General features: G+C 38.2%; 1 protein-coding gene across 1 annotated transcript in view; it reads left to right on the forward strand.

The window, feature by feature from the left end:
* The window catches only part of LOC138698983 (uncharacterized), a 546,464-nt gene extending 533,468 nt beyond the window's left edge, over nt 1-12,996 (forward strand). Inside the window, exons 13-17 of the mRNA XM_069825170.1 lie at nt 764-983; nt 2,449-2,630; nt 6,739-6,978; nt 9,480-9,630; nt 11,177-12,996. Coding sequence (XP_069681271.1) covers nt 764-983; nt 2,449-2,630; nt 6,739-6,978; nt 9,480-9,630; nt 11,177-12,621 — 2,238 coding nt within the window. The 3' untranslated portion in view covers nt 12,622-12,996. The remainder of the gene's footprint in view (nt 1-763; nt 984-2,448; nt 2,631-6,738; nt 6,979-9,479; nt 9,631-11,176) is intronic.
* The last annotated feature ends 1,257 nt before the right edge of the window (nt 12,997-14,253 follow it).

Below are 14,253 nucleotides of genomic sequence, written 5' to 3' on the forward strand. Positions count from 1 at the left end.
TTATTTATCTATGTATTTATTTTTTATTTTTTATTTGTTTAGTTATTTATATATTTAATTATTTACTTATTTGTTTAGAATTTATTTTGTTTATTTTATTTATTGGTTGATTTATTTTTATTTATTTATTTTTTTATTATTTATTGTATTTATTTTATTTACTTAGTTTATTTATTTGTTTATTAATTTATTTACTTATTTGTTTAGACTTTATTTATATATTTTATTTATATTATTTATTGATTTATTTTTTATTTATCTATGTATTTATTTTTTATTTGTTTAGTTATTTATTTATTTACTTACTGAATTTATTTATTTATTTATTTATTTATTTATTGTATTTATTTTATTTACTTAGTTCAGTTATTCACTTATTTGTTTAGAATTTATTTATATATTTTGTTTACCTTATTTATTGATTGATTTGTTATTTATTTATTTATATTTATTTATTTGCTTATTTACCTATGTATTTATTTTTTATTTTTTTATTTGTTTATTTATTTATTTGTCTATGTATTTATTTTTTATTATTTATTTAATTATTTATTTATTTATTTGCTTATTTATTTATTTATTTTTCGATATTCATGATTCTCTTACAATGTACGTGAGAGTATCTTGACAAAGACTCGTTATAAATAAAAGCCCCAAATGTCTGATTTTGAACTATGAATCGCAAGATTAATATTTATGGTTTGCATACGAAAGAAATCTTCTGTGCGTCTTTCTTGCATTTGAGCAGCATTTCTGGTTGCAGCCTGGTGATTCAGGAGGTCGGAGTGGCGGAGTGTCTCTTGTAGGTCGAATGCGTGGCTTGAGACAGGATGTGCAGAAGAAGATATCACGACTGAGAGCTTCTGGACCAAATCCCCCGCCTCCCCCTGCACCAGCCTCGACAGCTCAGGAAGGAAATGAGCGAAGAGAAGGATTTCCATCTACCAGCTCTGTCGAGAGTCTGCCAAGTGGCTCAGGATCCAGTAAGTATACGTGACACATTTCAATCAGTCAATATATTTGGCCATTAAGATATACAATAGGCACAGTCAGAGGTATACTTAAAAAATAATAAGTATTAAATATCAATAACAAAAGTCGACAACAAACACACATTCAAAGTCTACAGAAAACCCACAACAACAACACATACACGATACATCCAACCAACACAACACAAACAAGTGCATTCCAAACAATGGTACACAGACTACTCAACATACCAATGAACAACAAGATTACAAAGAAGAGCTAAACACAATCTAATACATAGCACAAGAAAACGGATACAACCCTAACATAATAGACAACATAATACGAAAGACAAAACATAACCACAAAAACACACACAAGATTGCAACCTCATTCAAGAAGTTTAATTACAACATCGCATACAGAACAAAATAACACTCTACAAAAACATCTCAACACACAAACAACACAAACAAACAAATACAACCACAAAGGTGTATACAAACTAAAATGTAACACCTGTAACAACTTCTACATAGGACAAACAGGCAGATCGTTTTAAACTCGTTACAAAGAACACATCACAGCCATAACAAAATTACAAAACACCTCCACATACGCAGAACACATCACAAATGCTAACCACACCTACAGAGACATCAACACAGACATGGAAATTCTACACATCCAACCAAAAGGCCAGAAACTAAACACACTAGAACAATATGAAATATACAGACACACAAAAACACAACCAAATGAAATTCTCAACACAACTCAATTTCAGAACACACACACTCTTTGACTCCACATTACACTACACAAACACACCCCCACAGGAAACAAAACAAAAGGCGCCAAGACCAGCAACAGCCAGTTCTGAAGAAGACCCATAACAGGCCGAAACATGTTAACCAGATACGATAGAATTTAACACGAGAAAGACATATAATACATATTCCGAAGTGATATAGTGTTAAAAGTTGTGTAATCAAGATGTATATTTTTTTCATTAATAAACTTCCTCGTGTGTAATCCTGAAAACTTTGTAACTCATTCATGTTATTATTAAATAAATAAATATCCAACACCGGGAAAGTTCAAGTCCTACAACATAATTTCCCATAAATGTAACACGCATAATCCAAATTCATGACAAAAAGTCTATTTCTGTTTGTTTCACTGTTAAATATAAATTTAAATAATTATTTTTTTTATTATTGAAGCAATAAAGATTTAGGTACGCAATTTAAAAGTGTTAAAAACATAACAAAATTAGACTGTGAAATGCTGATAATTTTTCCAAAAGCAAACAAAATTTGTTTCATTCATTTTTTTTTCTAAATTTTTAAACGTTTTTTGTGATTTCTTACACACTTGTGAAAAAGCTGAATCCTTTCTCCTGCACAGTATTCAATTGTAAACATGTAAATACCGGAACGACATGTAGATAACTGTATAACACATTAATTGCAGGTACTCAGGCCCTTGTTCCCGCAGCAGGAAGCAATCACAGCTCTTTGTCTGCTGAAGACAGAGACTGCAGTCCAGTGGGAGCGCCCACCCCTACTGCAGTTGTTGGCCCTGTCATTGGAAAGGCCCGCGCTCTTGTGGACTACACTCCCAGTCCGTACGATAAGGACGCTCTCAGATTCAAGGTGAGGCTTCATGATTTGGGAGTTCTAGAGGATTTGCATTAGAATTATACTGTTTCTGTTCCTTCTCCACTTTTTTCTTCGTCTACATTTTCTTCTCCGCATTCCTTTTTACCCATACTTCTACCTTCCTCTTTCTTTTCCATCCTGTTTCTCTTCTGTTAGTGTAAAACGTTTGTGCGCTTGACAGTCGAGAAATGTGGCCACATTTTCTGTTAATATGTGACGTCATTAATAAAATTACAGTAGCCCTTGAATCAGTAGCAGCCCGTGGTTACAAAGATTGGCAGTTCTGCATGAAAAATAGTGTATTTAGCAAACGCATGCTGTTTATTGCATTTAAATCGGATAACACGTGTAATTACAGCCCCTTCTGGAAGTTGACTGTGCACTCGAAATTGTACTCCAACCATCCGTGCGCTACACCTCTCCCACCTGGTACAACTAGTGACGTAGTGGAGATGTGCCCCATACGCTTTTCTAGTTTTTTAAGTCAAATTAACTAAATCCTTCACTCCGGTGTTTGTCCATGTATTTTCTCCTCTAAACAGAAAACAAAGCGTTTTCATGTGTGCGGGAAAAAAACCAATCGTTTCCATTACACATTTCGGTATTAAAATGACTAGTAGGCTACATGATTTCCTCGACTTTTTCCAGAAATTTCAATATTTAAATTTTGTGTAGGACGTCCTAATTTCTTGAGTTAACATGCAATTTCTCTTTTAATTTCGAAAAGGGTTGGTCGATTAGGTTTCATTTCATTTATTTTTAATATAAAATATTTCCTTAGACACACTGACTAATCACATCACACCACCCACAGTACTATAACACACTGGAACTGTAATGATATTCAGTAGTCCAGAAGCCTGTGTGTTCTAACGCAGGTCATAAAGAGATGAGGGTGTTGGCGGTTCTTTTGTATATTCGGAGAGAGCTGCTTCGGTTGCAGCTCTAATACAGTCTTATGGGACGGTAAAGAAAACCAGTTTTCTGCTGCCGATTACCCTACGTTGAGCTTCAGGAACTGCCGATCACAGATCCGAAAAGTACACTACAGCTAAAATTCTCGAGCAGTTCAAGGCTCCTACACACAGTAAAATCTCGAATCGAAGGAGAATGAATTGGAAAAATAAATGAAACAATGAACTAGATTACATAAAAGCACGTTTTACATTTTTAATTTTTTCAGGTCCATTTAAATGGCGGTTCTGCAGCTCTGCAGTTCTTATTGTAGAGCTGCCCCTGCCTTGAATGATGGAGAAAATCCACAAACTATTAAGGAAAACACGAGAATTTTACATGAAGCAAGTAATGAGATAGGTTTGCAAGTAAATTCCGAAAAAAACAAAGTATATGATTATGTCTCGTGAACAGAACATAAATATAAAAATTAGAAATTTATCTTTAAAAAGGGTAGAAAAATTCAAATAACTTGGAGCAACAATAACAAATATAAATGACACTCGATACGAAATTAAACGAACAAAATATTAAATTATAATGGCAAATATTATTCGGTTGAGAAGCTTTTGTCATCCTGTCTTTAAAGAAAAAACTGAAAGTTAGAATTTATAAAACAGTTATAATACCGGTTGTTAAGATATATGGATCTTATGAGGGGACAAAGGCAGCCGGGTAGCTCAGTTGGTAGAGCAGCTGGCTACGGACTGTAAGGTCCGGGGTTCTCGTTGCCAAAGTTTCAGAACGGCCCCAAGGTTCACTAAGCCTTCTATAAAATTGAGTACCGGGTCTTTCCCGGGATTAAAAGGCGGTCAGAGCGTGGTTGCTGACCATACCACCTCATTCTAGTGCCGAGGTCATGGAAAGCATGGGGCTCTACCTCCATGCTCACCAAGTGCCTTCATGGCATATTACGGGGATACCTTTACCTTTTTTATGAGGGGACAAAGAGGAAGGCAGAAAATAGGAAAGACTAGAGAATGCTGGGTTTACAATAAAAGACCTGCCTTTGGGAGAACACTATAAATGAATTAATTACGCATTGCTCTGTATGGTTATGAAACTTGGACTCTCATTTTGAGGTTAAGGGGTTCGAGAATAAAGTGCTTAGGAAAATATTTGGGGCTAAGAGGGATGAAGTTACAAGAGAATGGAGAAAGTTACACAACACAGAACTGCACGCATTGTATTCTTCACGTAGTATAATTACGAACATTAAATCCAGACTTCTGAGATAGGCAGGGCATGTAGCACGTATGTGTATAATTCTTTATTCTGTATATTTATTGTCATCAAAATTGTTATTCTTTTAGAGATCCATTTGTTTTCAATTTGTTTACCAGTCCCAGTATTGTGTTTCTTTGTGAGGGATTACGAACACCAAATTCTCTCTGGTATGCCCTTTGAGTAGCTGTAATTGAATTCGTAACCCAGTATTGCTTCACAAGGCAGAGCCGTTGATTTAATGTGTACTGCTTTTTCAGTGACTAAAACAAAATGTCGAAAACAGCTGCCAACAATAAGGAATAAAGAAAAAACATCTGCGCATCTCGTGACAGGGAATCAAAACTCCTGCTTAATTTGACGTTAAAAACGGTCATTAAATGAATTTCCAGACGAATAAATAAAGAATTTTCAATATTTGCTGTAGAGGTTAGTAATTTCCCAAAGATTCTCTACATTTGAGGTATAACAAATTCTGGCTTGCATCATTCGTTTTGAAATAAAGAAAGAAAGAAATATGTTAGTTCTATATAAAATCACTCTGTATGTAAGAAGTTGTTGTTGTTGTTGTTGTTTTCTAATGTCAGGCGTTTGACAATAAAGTCATTTGACCTCTTGCACTCCAATATTTTTCAAAGATATTATCATGGCCAGCCACTGAAGCGCAGATTTTGAGGTGTTTCGAATCCATTTCTTGGTTTGAGTTGCACACTGGGCAGTTAGGGGACTGATATATTCCAATTCTATGCAGGTGTTTGGCCAAACAATCATGACCTGTTGCCAATCTAAATGCAGCTAAATCGGGAATTAACTGTGGATTTTGATGCAGAGAGTTCCATTTTTTCCCTTGAGATTGTGTTATCAAATTTTGTTTGTTGAAGTCTAAGTATGTAGATTTAATAAATCTTTTCACAGAGTAATAGGTAGATTTAGTAACAGGTCTGTAAGTAGCAGTGCTGCCCTTCTTTGCTAAAGCATCCGCATTCTCGTTTCCCAGGATTCCACAATGGGATGGTATCCATTGGAATACAATTCTTTTATTGAGTGATATTAATTGAGAGACCATTTTAGTTATTTCTGCTCTTTGAGATGAAAGTGTGTGTTTAGAGACTATTGATAGAATAGCTGCTTTGGAATCTGACAATATAACTACATTCTTAAATTTATTGATGTGGCATAGAAGATTCCTGAGACTTTCACTTATTGCAATGATTTCTCCATCAAAACTTGTTGTTCCATACCCAAGAGATCTATAAAGTGAGAAGAGACAGCACGTAACACCTGCGCCGGCACCTTCTTCTCTGGAGATCAAGGATCCGTCGCTGTATGAATGAAGCCAGTTATGTGGAGGGTACCTAATATTAATTGTCTCTAAAGACAATTATTTTAGTATTTGAGTGTTTACTTCTGATTTTAGTATTTCTTCTGTTAAATTTAGATTATATTCTATATTTAATAGAGTTAAAGGGTTTGGTTTAATTTGTAGGTTTTCTTTTAAATTCAGGATATTGATTTTCTGTTTTAATTCTTGAACAATGGATATGAAACTTTTTTGAGTTTTCAATCTACAGAGAGGACTGTATGAATGCCAATTGTTTCCTGGTAATCTAATAAGTTTTTCATATTGAATCAATGCTTTTTCTTCTATTGTCATTTTGATGCTGTTAATATTAGTGAGGAATCTCATAGAATCTATTGGAGTTGTTTTGATTCCACCAGTAATGAGTCTGAAAGGTTGGTTTTGAACATATTCTATTTCGTTTATGAAAGGTGAAGTAATTAAAATTTCTCCGCAGTATGTCAGCACTGGCTGTATAAACATTTTGTATGTAGTGTTCAAAGTATGTAAGAAGTGTAAAGCAGTAAAGCTCGAGAAATGGTGGCATAGAGTTTGACAATGAATGTTTTGTTTTGTTTCCACCAGAAAGGAGATGTGATCGACGTGATAGCAATGAACGCAAGTGGACTGTGGAGAGGCATCCTGCACAGCCGAGTGGGCAACTTCAAGTTCATAAACGTGGAGTTGCTGAGCGACAAGATGTGTCAGCGAGTGGCAGCGAGCCTCCAGCGCTCTGCAGGGAAGTACAGTGGACGGCGTTGTGGGTCCACTGCCAGGGGCAGGCCCCAATCCGTCGAGGAACTGCTGCAGAGGATGAACTTGGAGGTCAGATGGCTGCAAATTAAACTTCTATACAAAGGGGAATGACGAAAAGTCGAGTACCGCCATTAGTTTAAATATACAGAGTGATTTATATAGAACTGACACATTTCTTTCATTAATTGTTTCAAAACGAATTGTGCTAGCGACAAATTATTATACCTAAAATGTAGAGGAATTTTGGGAGATTATTTACCTCTATAGCAAATGTTGTCGGGCGTTGTCAAATCCGGAGATCTCGGTGGCCACAGGTTCCTGGAAATTATTCTGTCGTCACATAACCTGATAAATGGAACCATGCTTCATCTGTAAACCATGTGATGGACAATATGGCAGGATTTTGCACAATGAACGTCTGAAACCAACGACAATAATTCAATCTTTTATCTAGTTCCTGTAGCTGATGAACAACCGTAACCCTATATGGCTTTAGGCTCTCTGACACATTGAGTAGGTATACCCTGTCTCCTGCGACAAACGTCTTAATGATTTTTTGGGTGACTGCTCCAGTCGTGCTCTTATGTCAACAACAACCGTGGGAAGCCTAGATGAACGATGCTTGCCCTTCTCACTCACCAGAGATCCAGTTGTTTCCAATTTGTTTACCAGTCCCAGCATTGTGTTTCTTTTGGGAGGATTGCGAACACCAAATTCTCACTGGTATGCCCTTTCAGTAGCTGTAATTGAATTCGTAATCCAGTATTGCTTCACAAGGAAGAGTCGTTGATTTAATATGTACTGCATTTTCACGTTGACACAAAATGTCGAAAACAGCTGCCAACAATAGGAATAAAACATAAACATCTGCGCATCTAGTGACAAGGAATCGAAACTCCAGAACATTCTGCTGTTGGTTTCAGACGTTCATTGTGCAAAATCCTGCCATATTGTCCATCACATGGTTCACAGATGAAGCATGGTTCCATTTATCCGGTTATGTGACGACCAGGAACCTGTGGCCACCGAGATCTCCGGATTTGACAACGCCGGACAACATTTGCTATAGAGGTAAATAATCTCCCAAAATTCCTCTACATTTTAGGTATAATAAGTTGTCGCTAGCACAATTCGTTTTGAAACAATTAATGAAAGAAATGTGTCAGTTCTATATAAATCACTCTGTTCTTTTTGTTGCATGCAGTGGCGGCTCGTGACCAAATTATTTGGCGGGGCACAACTTATAACACTAATATTGGATTAATTGAACCCATAGGTTCCTCACTACACGAACATAGGCTTGCCATACTGAATAATTGCTGAAAATTTCAATAGCAAAATGTAAATATCAAGAATGTATTATACATTAACCTTTCTATTTATAAATGAAGTCCATTCTTCGATCTTTAGTTCGAACAAATACTTCGATAACTCGCTGGTTGAAGTTAGGAATCAAACGCACTATTTTACTCTCAATTGAAAGCATTGCTAATGCTGCCAGTCTTTCTTGATGCGAACTCTGCTGTCGAAATCTAATTGCCTTCCAATTAGTTTATGAACTTTATTCATATTAAAATGAACAAGTACACACCGAACACTAATGTAACTAACTTCACACTTAAAATAGAAAGGAAGAGAATTATTAATAACACACAGAATTTTATTATTGCCGCTACGAATACAAACACAGGAACCAGTAAAATGTGTTTTATACTGTTGTCAATGTTGCCAACACTCTTAATAAAAAAGTAGCCTACCATAATTTTGAATATAGCTAAACTTCTATATTAACAATGTTAAACAGTTTAATTTTAGTAGCTAAATTAATCGGAAAACATAGTAAAGCATTACCTCTGATATGAAATAAAGCAATTATAGTAGCTAATCTAAAAAAGCTAGATCTAGCTACGGAATAGCTAAGCTCAATTGGTTCTTCGGACCATGGTAGTGTTACCATCATACTTCTATATGTAACGCCTTCCTCATCGTGTTCTATGTTTTAAAACCATTTGAGCATATGCACAGGATGATCACTCGAATTACTGAGCCCTGGCCGATACTTCTCCTCTCATCTTCTCGCCTCCGCATCCATCACCTCACACCACTCTTCTTGCTCTTGAAACTCTGAGTTGTCTGTGCGCATGTGCAAATGATGGCCACTAGAACTACAGAGCCTGAGCCAGATGTTTTCACGATTTTACTTGCTTGACGTAGCTGAAAGCATTCACATTTCACAGTATGTTTATACCTGAATGGAAGCTCTTAAATCATTAAGTTTTGATCCGATAATTTTAAGCAAAAATTGCTTTATTTTTTTTTGTGGGAAAATAAAACGAATGGGAGGGCATGTGCCCCTTAATACGAGCCGCCACTGGTTGCACGATATAACCGACATCCATTGGGAACCCAAGTGACTACAGCAAACCAAGAGACAATTCGTAACAAATTTTAAAACCTTATTTTGTGTACGAAATCCGTTACGTCCCAGTCTTTATAATCTGACATGCTATGTTTCTCGTATTAACGTCTTTTTTTTTTCCTGAACTGTGTTGTGTATGCTTTTTTAACAGGAGCACATCTCTGTGTTTGTCCTCAATGGCTATGAAGATCTGGAACTGTTCAAGGACCTCGAGGCCGAAGACCTCGATTACTTGGGAATCACCAATCCTGAACATCGAGCAAAGATCCTGACAGCTGTCGAATTACTACACGACTATGACTGTACGTATTTTTTGACTGTGTGTTAACTCAAATCTCAGAAGTATTTCTAGAATGCATTTGATACATAATTTTATAATATATTATACTAATATAATCTTAATATAGTTTATTATACAGTAGAGCATCGATTATTCGAATAGCGATCAACTGAAATATCGGTTAACTGAAAGCATTCCAGTCGGCAAATTTAAATTTGCGCATGCGCCATGTAGAAGTTTCGCTAGCGCTGTTTGCGAGATTTAGCGGCAAAAAAAAAGTCTCTCAGCTCTGAAGCAAAAAAAAAAAATTGGACTTCTTTTCTTAAACTGTAGGCAGGGTGCGAATTAAGACTTGTGATGAGGGGGGGATAGAATCCTAGATAGAGAATACCATACATAAAATTATTATTATCCTCATTCGATACGGCTCAACGCTTGGTCGCACTGAGTTGCTTGTCTTGCATCTTGATCATAATAATAATTATATCCATGAACAGGCTTAAGATAAGACGTGTACCTCCTAACTTATTGTTGTCGGCTTGCCGGTGATGGTAATACATCAATATTATTTTATTTGCTTACTTTATACTGTACTTTATAAAGTATACTCGTATTAAAACAATTATAATTTGTGAGGGGGGGAATAGAAGTTATCCCTGGCAGGGATGCTAATATGAATTTATGAGAGGGGGATAACTTTCCAACAGGGGGGAATCCCCCCATCCCCCCTGTTAATTCGTATCCTGCCTATTTTAATGACCATTTTGTCCTGATCAAACCAGGCTAGTCAGTTCTCTGTGTTATTTGTAAGACGTGTAATACAAAATATATACTGTTATGTACAATTTTGTGTTTAATATCAGTGTTTCTTTATTTCATACTGCTCCTATGACATCGGTACAATTTGTTTTCATAAATGATCGGTTATCCGAATACCCCCATCCCCAATTGTTTCGGATAATCGATGCTTTATTGTATGCAATACATAAAGGTATTATTACAGCTAGTTTATCATTAAGGAATAAGGAAAACCTGTCAACTTGTATTTAATACTCGTAGAAGCAAAGACATTGTAAGTGGCTAATGAATTATGCAACAAGGTACCAGTAGGTGTTGTTTGGATCCTGTGTCTCGACTCTTATATTGAATTATTATCAAGGAACTCTACATACCATGATTCATCACCATCATAAACATTAATAAAAAATCAGTTACATGAACACAATCCATCTACAACACACAATATAAACAGGAGTCCACACCTGTGAAGTAACGCTTAGCACGTCTGACCGCAAAACCAGGTGGCCCAGTTCGAATCCTGGTTGGGCCAAGTTACCTGGTTGAGATTTTTTCCGGGGTTTTCCCACAATCCAATATGAGCAAATGCTGAGTAACTATCGGTGCTGGACCCCGGACTCATTTCACTGGCCATCTGGTTTTGCGGCCAGATGCGCTAACCATTACTTCACAGGTGTGGACCCTACAGATGTTAAACACGTGATATGATCACAGATGTTAAATAATCTTAACTAAAGAAATGTAATTCTAACTCCTTGATTTGATCGCAGCACCTGACAGTCCTGAGGACACGGACGGTGAGGGCCCGGTGAGCAGCAGTGAGGACGAGGACGATGATGCAGGATCCGTGAGCCAGCAGTCGGAGTGCTCAGCCTCACAGCAGCAACAGCAGCAGCAGCAGCATCCGATGGATGTGTCCAAGTCTTCCTTCCGCCGCCTGCAGTTCCCGCGAGATTCCGGCTGCTACGACTCCTCATCGGGAACCATGAAGGACCGTGTGCATACTCACCATCGCCACCACCACCACCACAAGAAGTCCCCGGCACTGGGGCCAGGCGCCACCCTTCCGCACCATCACCACCATCACCACAAATCCTGCCGCAGCGCCTCCAAGATGAAGGAAGGCGGTGCCGGCTCTTTGCGCCCTCAGGGGGAAAGGACGCATCAATGCAGTGGCAGTAGTAGCAGAGAAATTCCTAATAATCTAGATTCAGGTTTAATAGCTTCTTTACAACATCCGTTGTTACAGCAGTGTTCTGGTGGTGGTGTAGAGGGTAGTGATCTGCAGTACAGAGGGGGTGGCGGTAAGGGTGCTGCAAGCGAAGTAGCAGACTCTGATAAGCAAGGCTTGATCATAGCTTCCTCCCTTCCCCAGCAACAGAGCTTCCTTCCTAACATCCCCGTGACTTCTTCCACTATGAGTGCATCGCCCGTCACTCAGCTTCCGCCGGCTGATTTCTCAGGGATGGTCAGTGGTGGAAGAAGTCTGGTCAGTGCTTCCTCTGTTTCTTCTTCCGTGTCGTCCTCTTCCCCGATAAGGACTTGCGCCACGAGCTCGTTCGGAACGGAGTTCAAATCAGATTCGTACGTGGTGGCTCGAGGGAAACTCGTCGCGGTGGAGTCCTGCCGCAAGGCGGGAAGCCCCTCGACGCCATCACCTGTCGGCAGCGTGAGATGCAGTAATAGCGGCAAGAAGCAGCAAGTTCATTTCGATTCCCCCAGTAGCAAACGTTCACCGTCCAACCCGTTCTGTGCCATCACAACGAATGCCTCCGTGGTAGATGTTTCTCCCCAGGCAGCGGCATCGCCACCTCCTTGCGGAGGCAACAGCAATAGTGGGACGATAGAAGACACTTGTGAGACAAACACCAAGCTGACTATGGTGAAGTACGTAGTGGGTGGCAGCAGTGATTTGGGCCTCGGCTGTGAAAGTGGCAACGTCATGGGTATGGGAAGAGGCGGGTGTTGCCTCAGTGAGAAGTCTAGTGACTCGGGGGTTAGTTCCAGTTCTCTGTCTTCGGCAAACCCCAAGGACAGTTGTGGAAGGAAAGAAGGCAGGGCTGTCGTCGCAGTGGGGCAGTCGGTAGTCGAGAGTCCTACCAGGGGCTTCGCTAACTATGGCGGCTGTATCGGCAACAATCATCGCTCTTCACCTACTGCTAGCACGAATAAGGGCCTCGTACTGCAAGGCCCCGACAAAACTTCTTACCAGTGAAGCGGCGTAATAATATGAAGAAACGAAGATACTCGACAATTCATATCAAAAACTTAGTCAATAACATAATGGAAGTAATGTTCTCCTAGTCTTGTATTCTTCTTTCTGGCATATAGTATGAATCATTGTGATCGAGGTGTCACAGACCTATAATGAGCTCAAACTTGTCATTGTTAAAATGTATTTCTTTCTGACTCTTTGTTTTCTTTGACAATTTTGAGAGGCATTATTAAAAATAGTGATTTACCCTACCCAGAAACCTTTCAATATTGTACATCCCTGTATAAAAGATATAGCAATTAAGTTACGCAAGACATTGATTGCCTTGTCAATATCCAAGTAAGAGAATAATAAAAATGTCTTCTTTTGAAAATATATGGCGTATTTTTTTTTTCTTGAGGAGGAGAGGTTTAGGTTGTACTTCTTCCATTGCAGATGAAATATTAGAAAAGGACACTTTTGAAGGCTTGATTTACCTTCGTCTTCCAGTTAAGAGGTGCAGAAGAAGGAGAAAAAGTGACGCAGAATTTTTAAATGCCATTGATTGAATGGCCACGTCTTTATATTTTTAGCAGTGGCGGTTCCTCGGGGGAGGAAAAGAAGGAACGTCCTCCTCACATTTTTCTTCTTTTGAAGGTAATGAAGATCAGATTAATTTCCTGTCACAACATACTCCAACTAAAATTTTGCTCCAAAACCGACATTATTTATGATACAGTATCTGTGCAATACAAGAATATGTAAAAAAAAAAAAATTGTTGACTAGTTAATGTAACAGTATGTGCAGAAGAAGTGCTCTAAACTGGACTGACTTCATGTCTAAGAGTTACTATAACAGAGTGTAAGTGGCTGTACTTGGAGACAATGGAAAACCGTAGTTGGTAGTTTGGTAGAAAGTAGTTTAGAAGGCGAGTAGATAGTAGGCACTGTTTGTTCTAGAATCAATTCTAAAACAGTCTGAAGCTATGGTTCCATCACAATCTAGTATATACACTCACGAAGCTCAATACGTAATAAATATGCATCCATAGATAGTTGCTAACCACTAGGATCACTAATAATGCCTCATTACAGACAATGCGAAATAGTACTGGCACAGTCTATTGTTCCTAGCACCCTCACAACTCAAGCTTCGTGACTGTATACACTAGACTGTGGTTCCATTATGGCAATTGTCGCTGAGCGAACAACACTGCATGATTAGCTCTACATATAAATAAATGGAGGTGATTTTTTTTACAAGTTCTGCGCAGGCTGCAGCGATCTGCATGGGCGTTCATTGCTCTTGATTGACTTGGCTTCAAATTGACAGCGATGATCGTCATTCATTTAGAAAACAATCGAGTGACGATAACACAAATATGGCTGCAAAACATCGTGTATTTAGCAATTTCTCACAAATAAATTATGAAACTTTCATTAATGTGTTTCCAAACATTCTGCCCTGTACGATATTAGTTCCAAAAAATACACAGATATCCATAAAATGGAAACGTTATGGAAGGAAATTAGTGAAATTGCAGGCAAGGTTCATTGCCGCCCTCACATAAGCCCGCCATTGGTCCCTATCCTGAGCAAGATTAATCCAGTCTCTACCATCAAATCCCACCTCCCTCAAATCCATTTTAATAT

The sequence above is a fragment of the Periplaneta americana genome, chromosome 4, assembly GCF_040183065.1.
Source record: "Periplaneta americana isolate PAMFEO1 chromosome 4, P.americana_PAMFEO1_priV1, whole genome shotgun sequence".
Lineage (NCBI taxonomy): Eukaryota > Metazoa > Arthropoda > Insecta > Blattodea > Blattidae > Periplaneta > Periplaneta americana.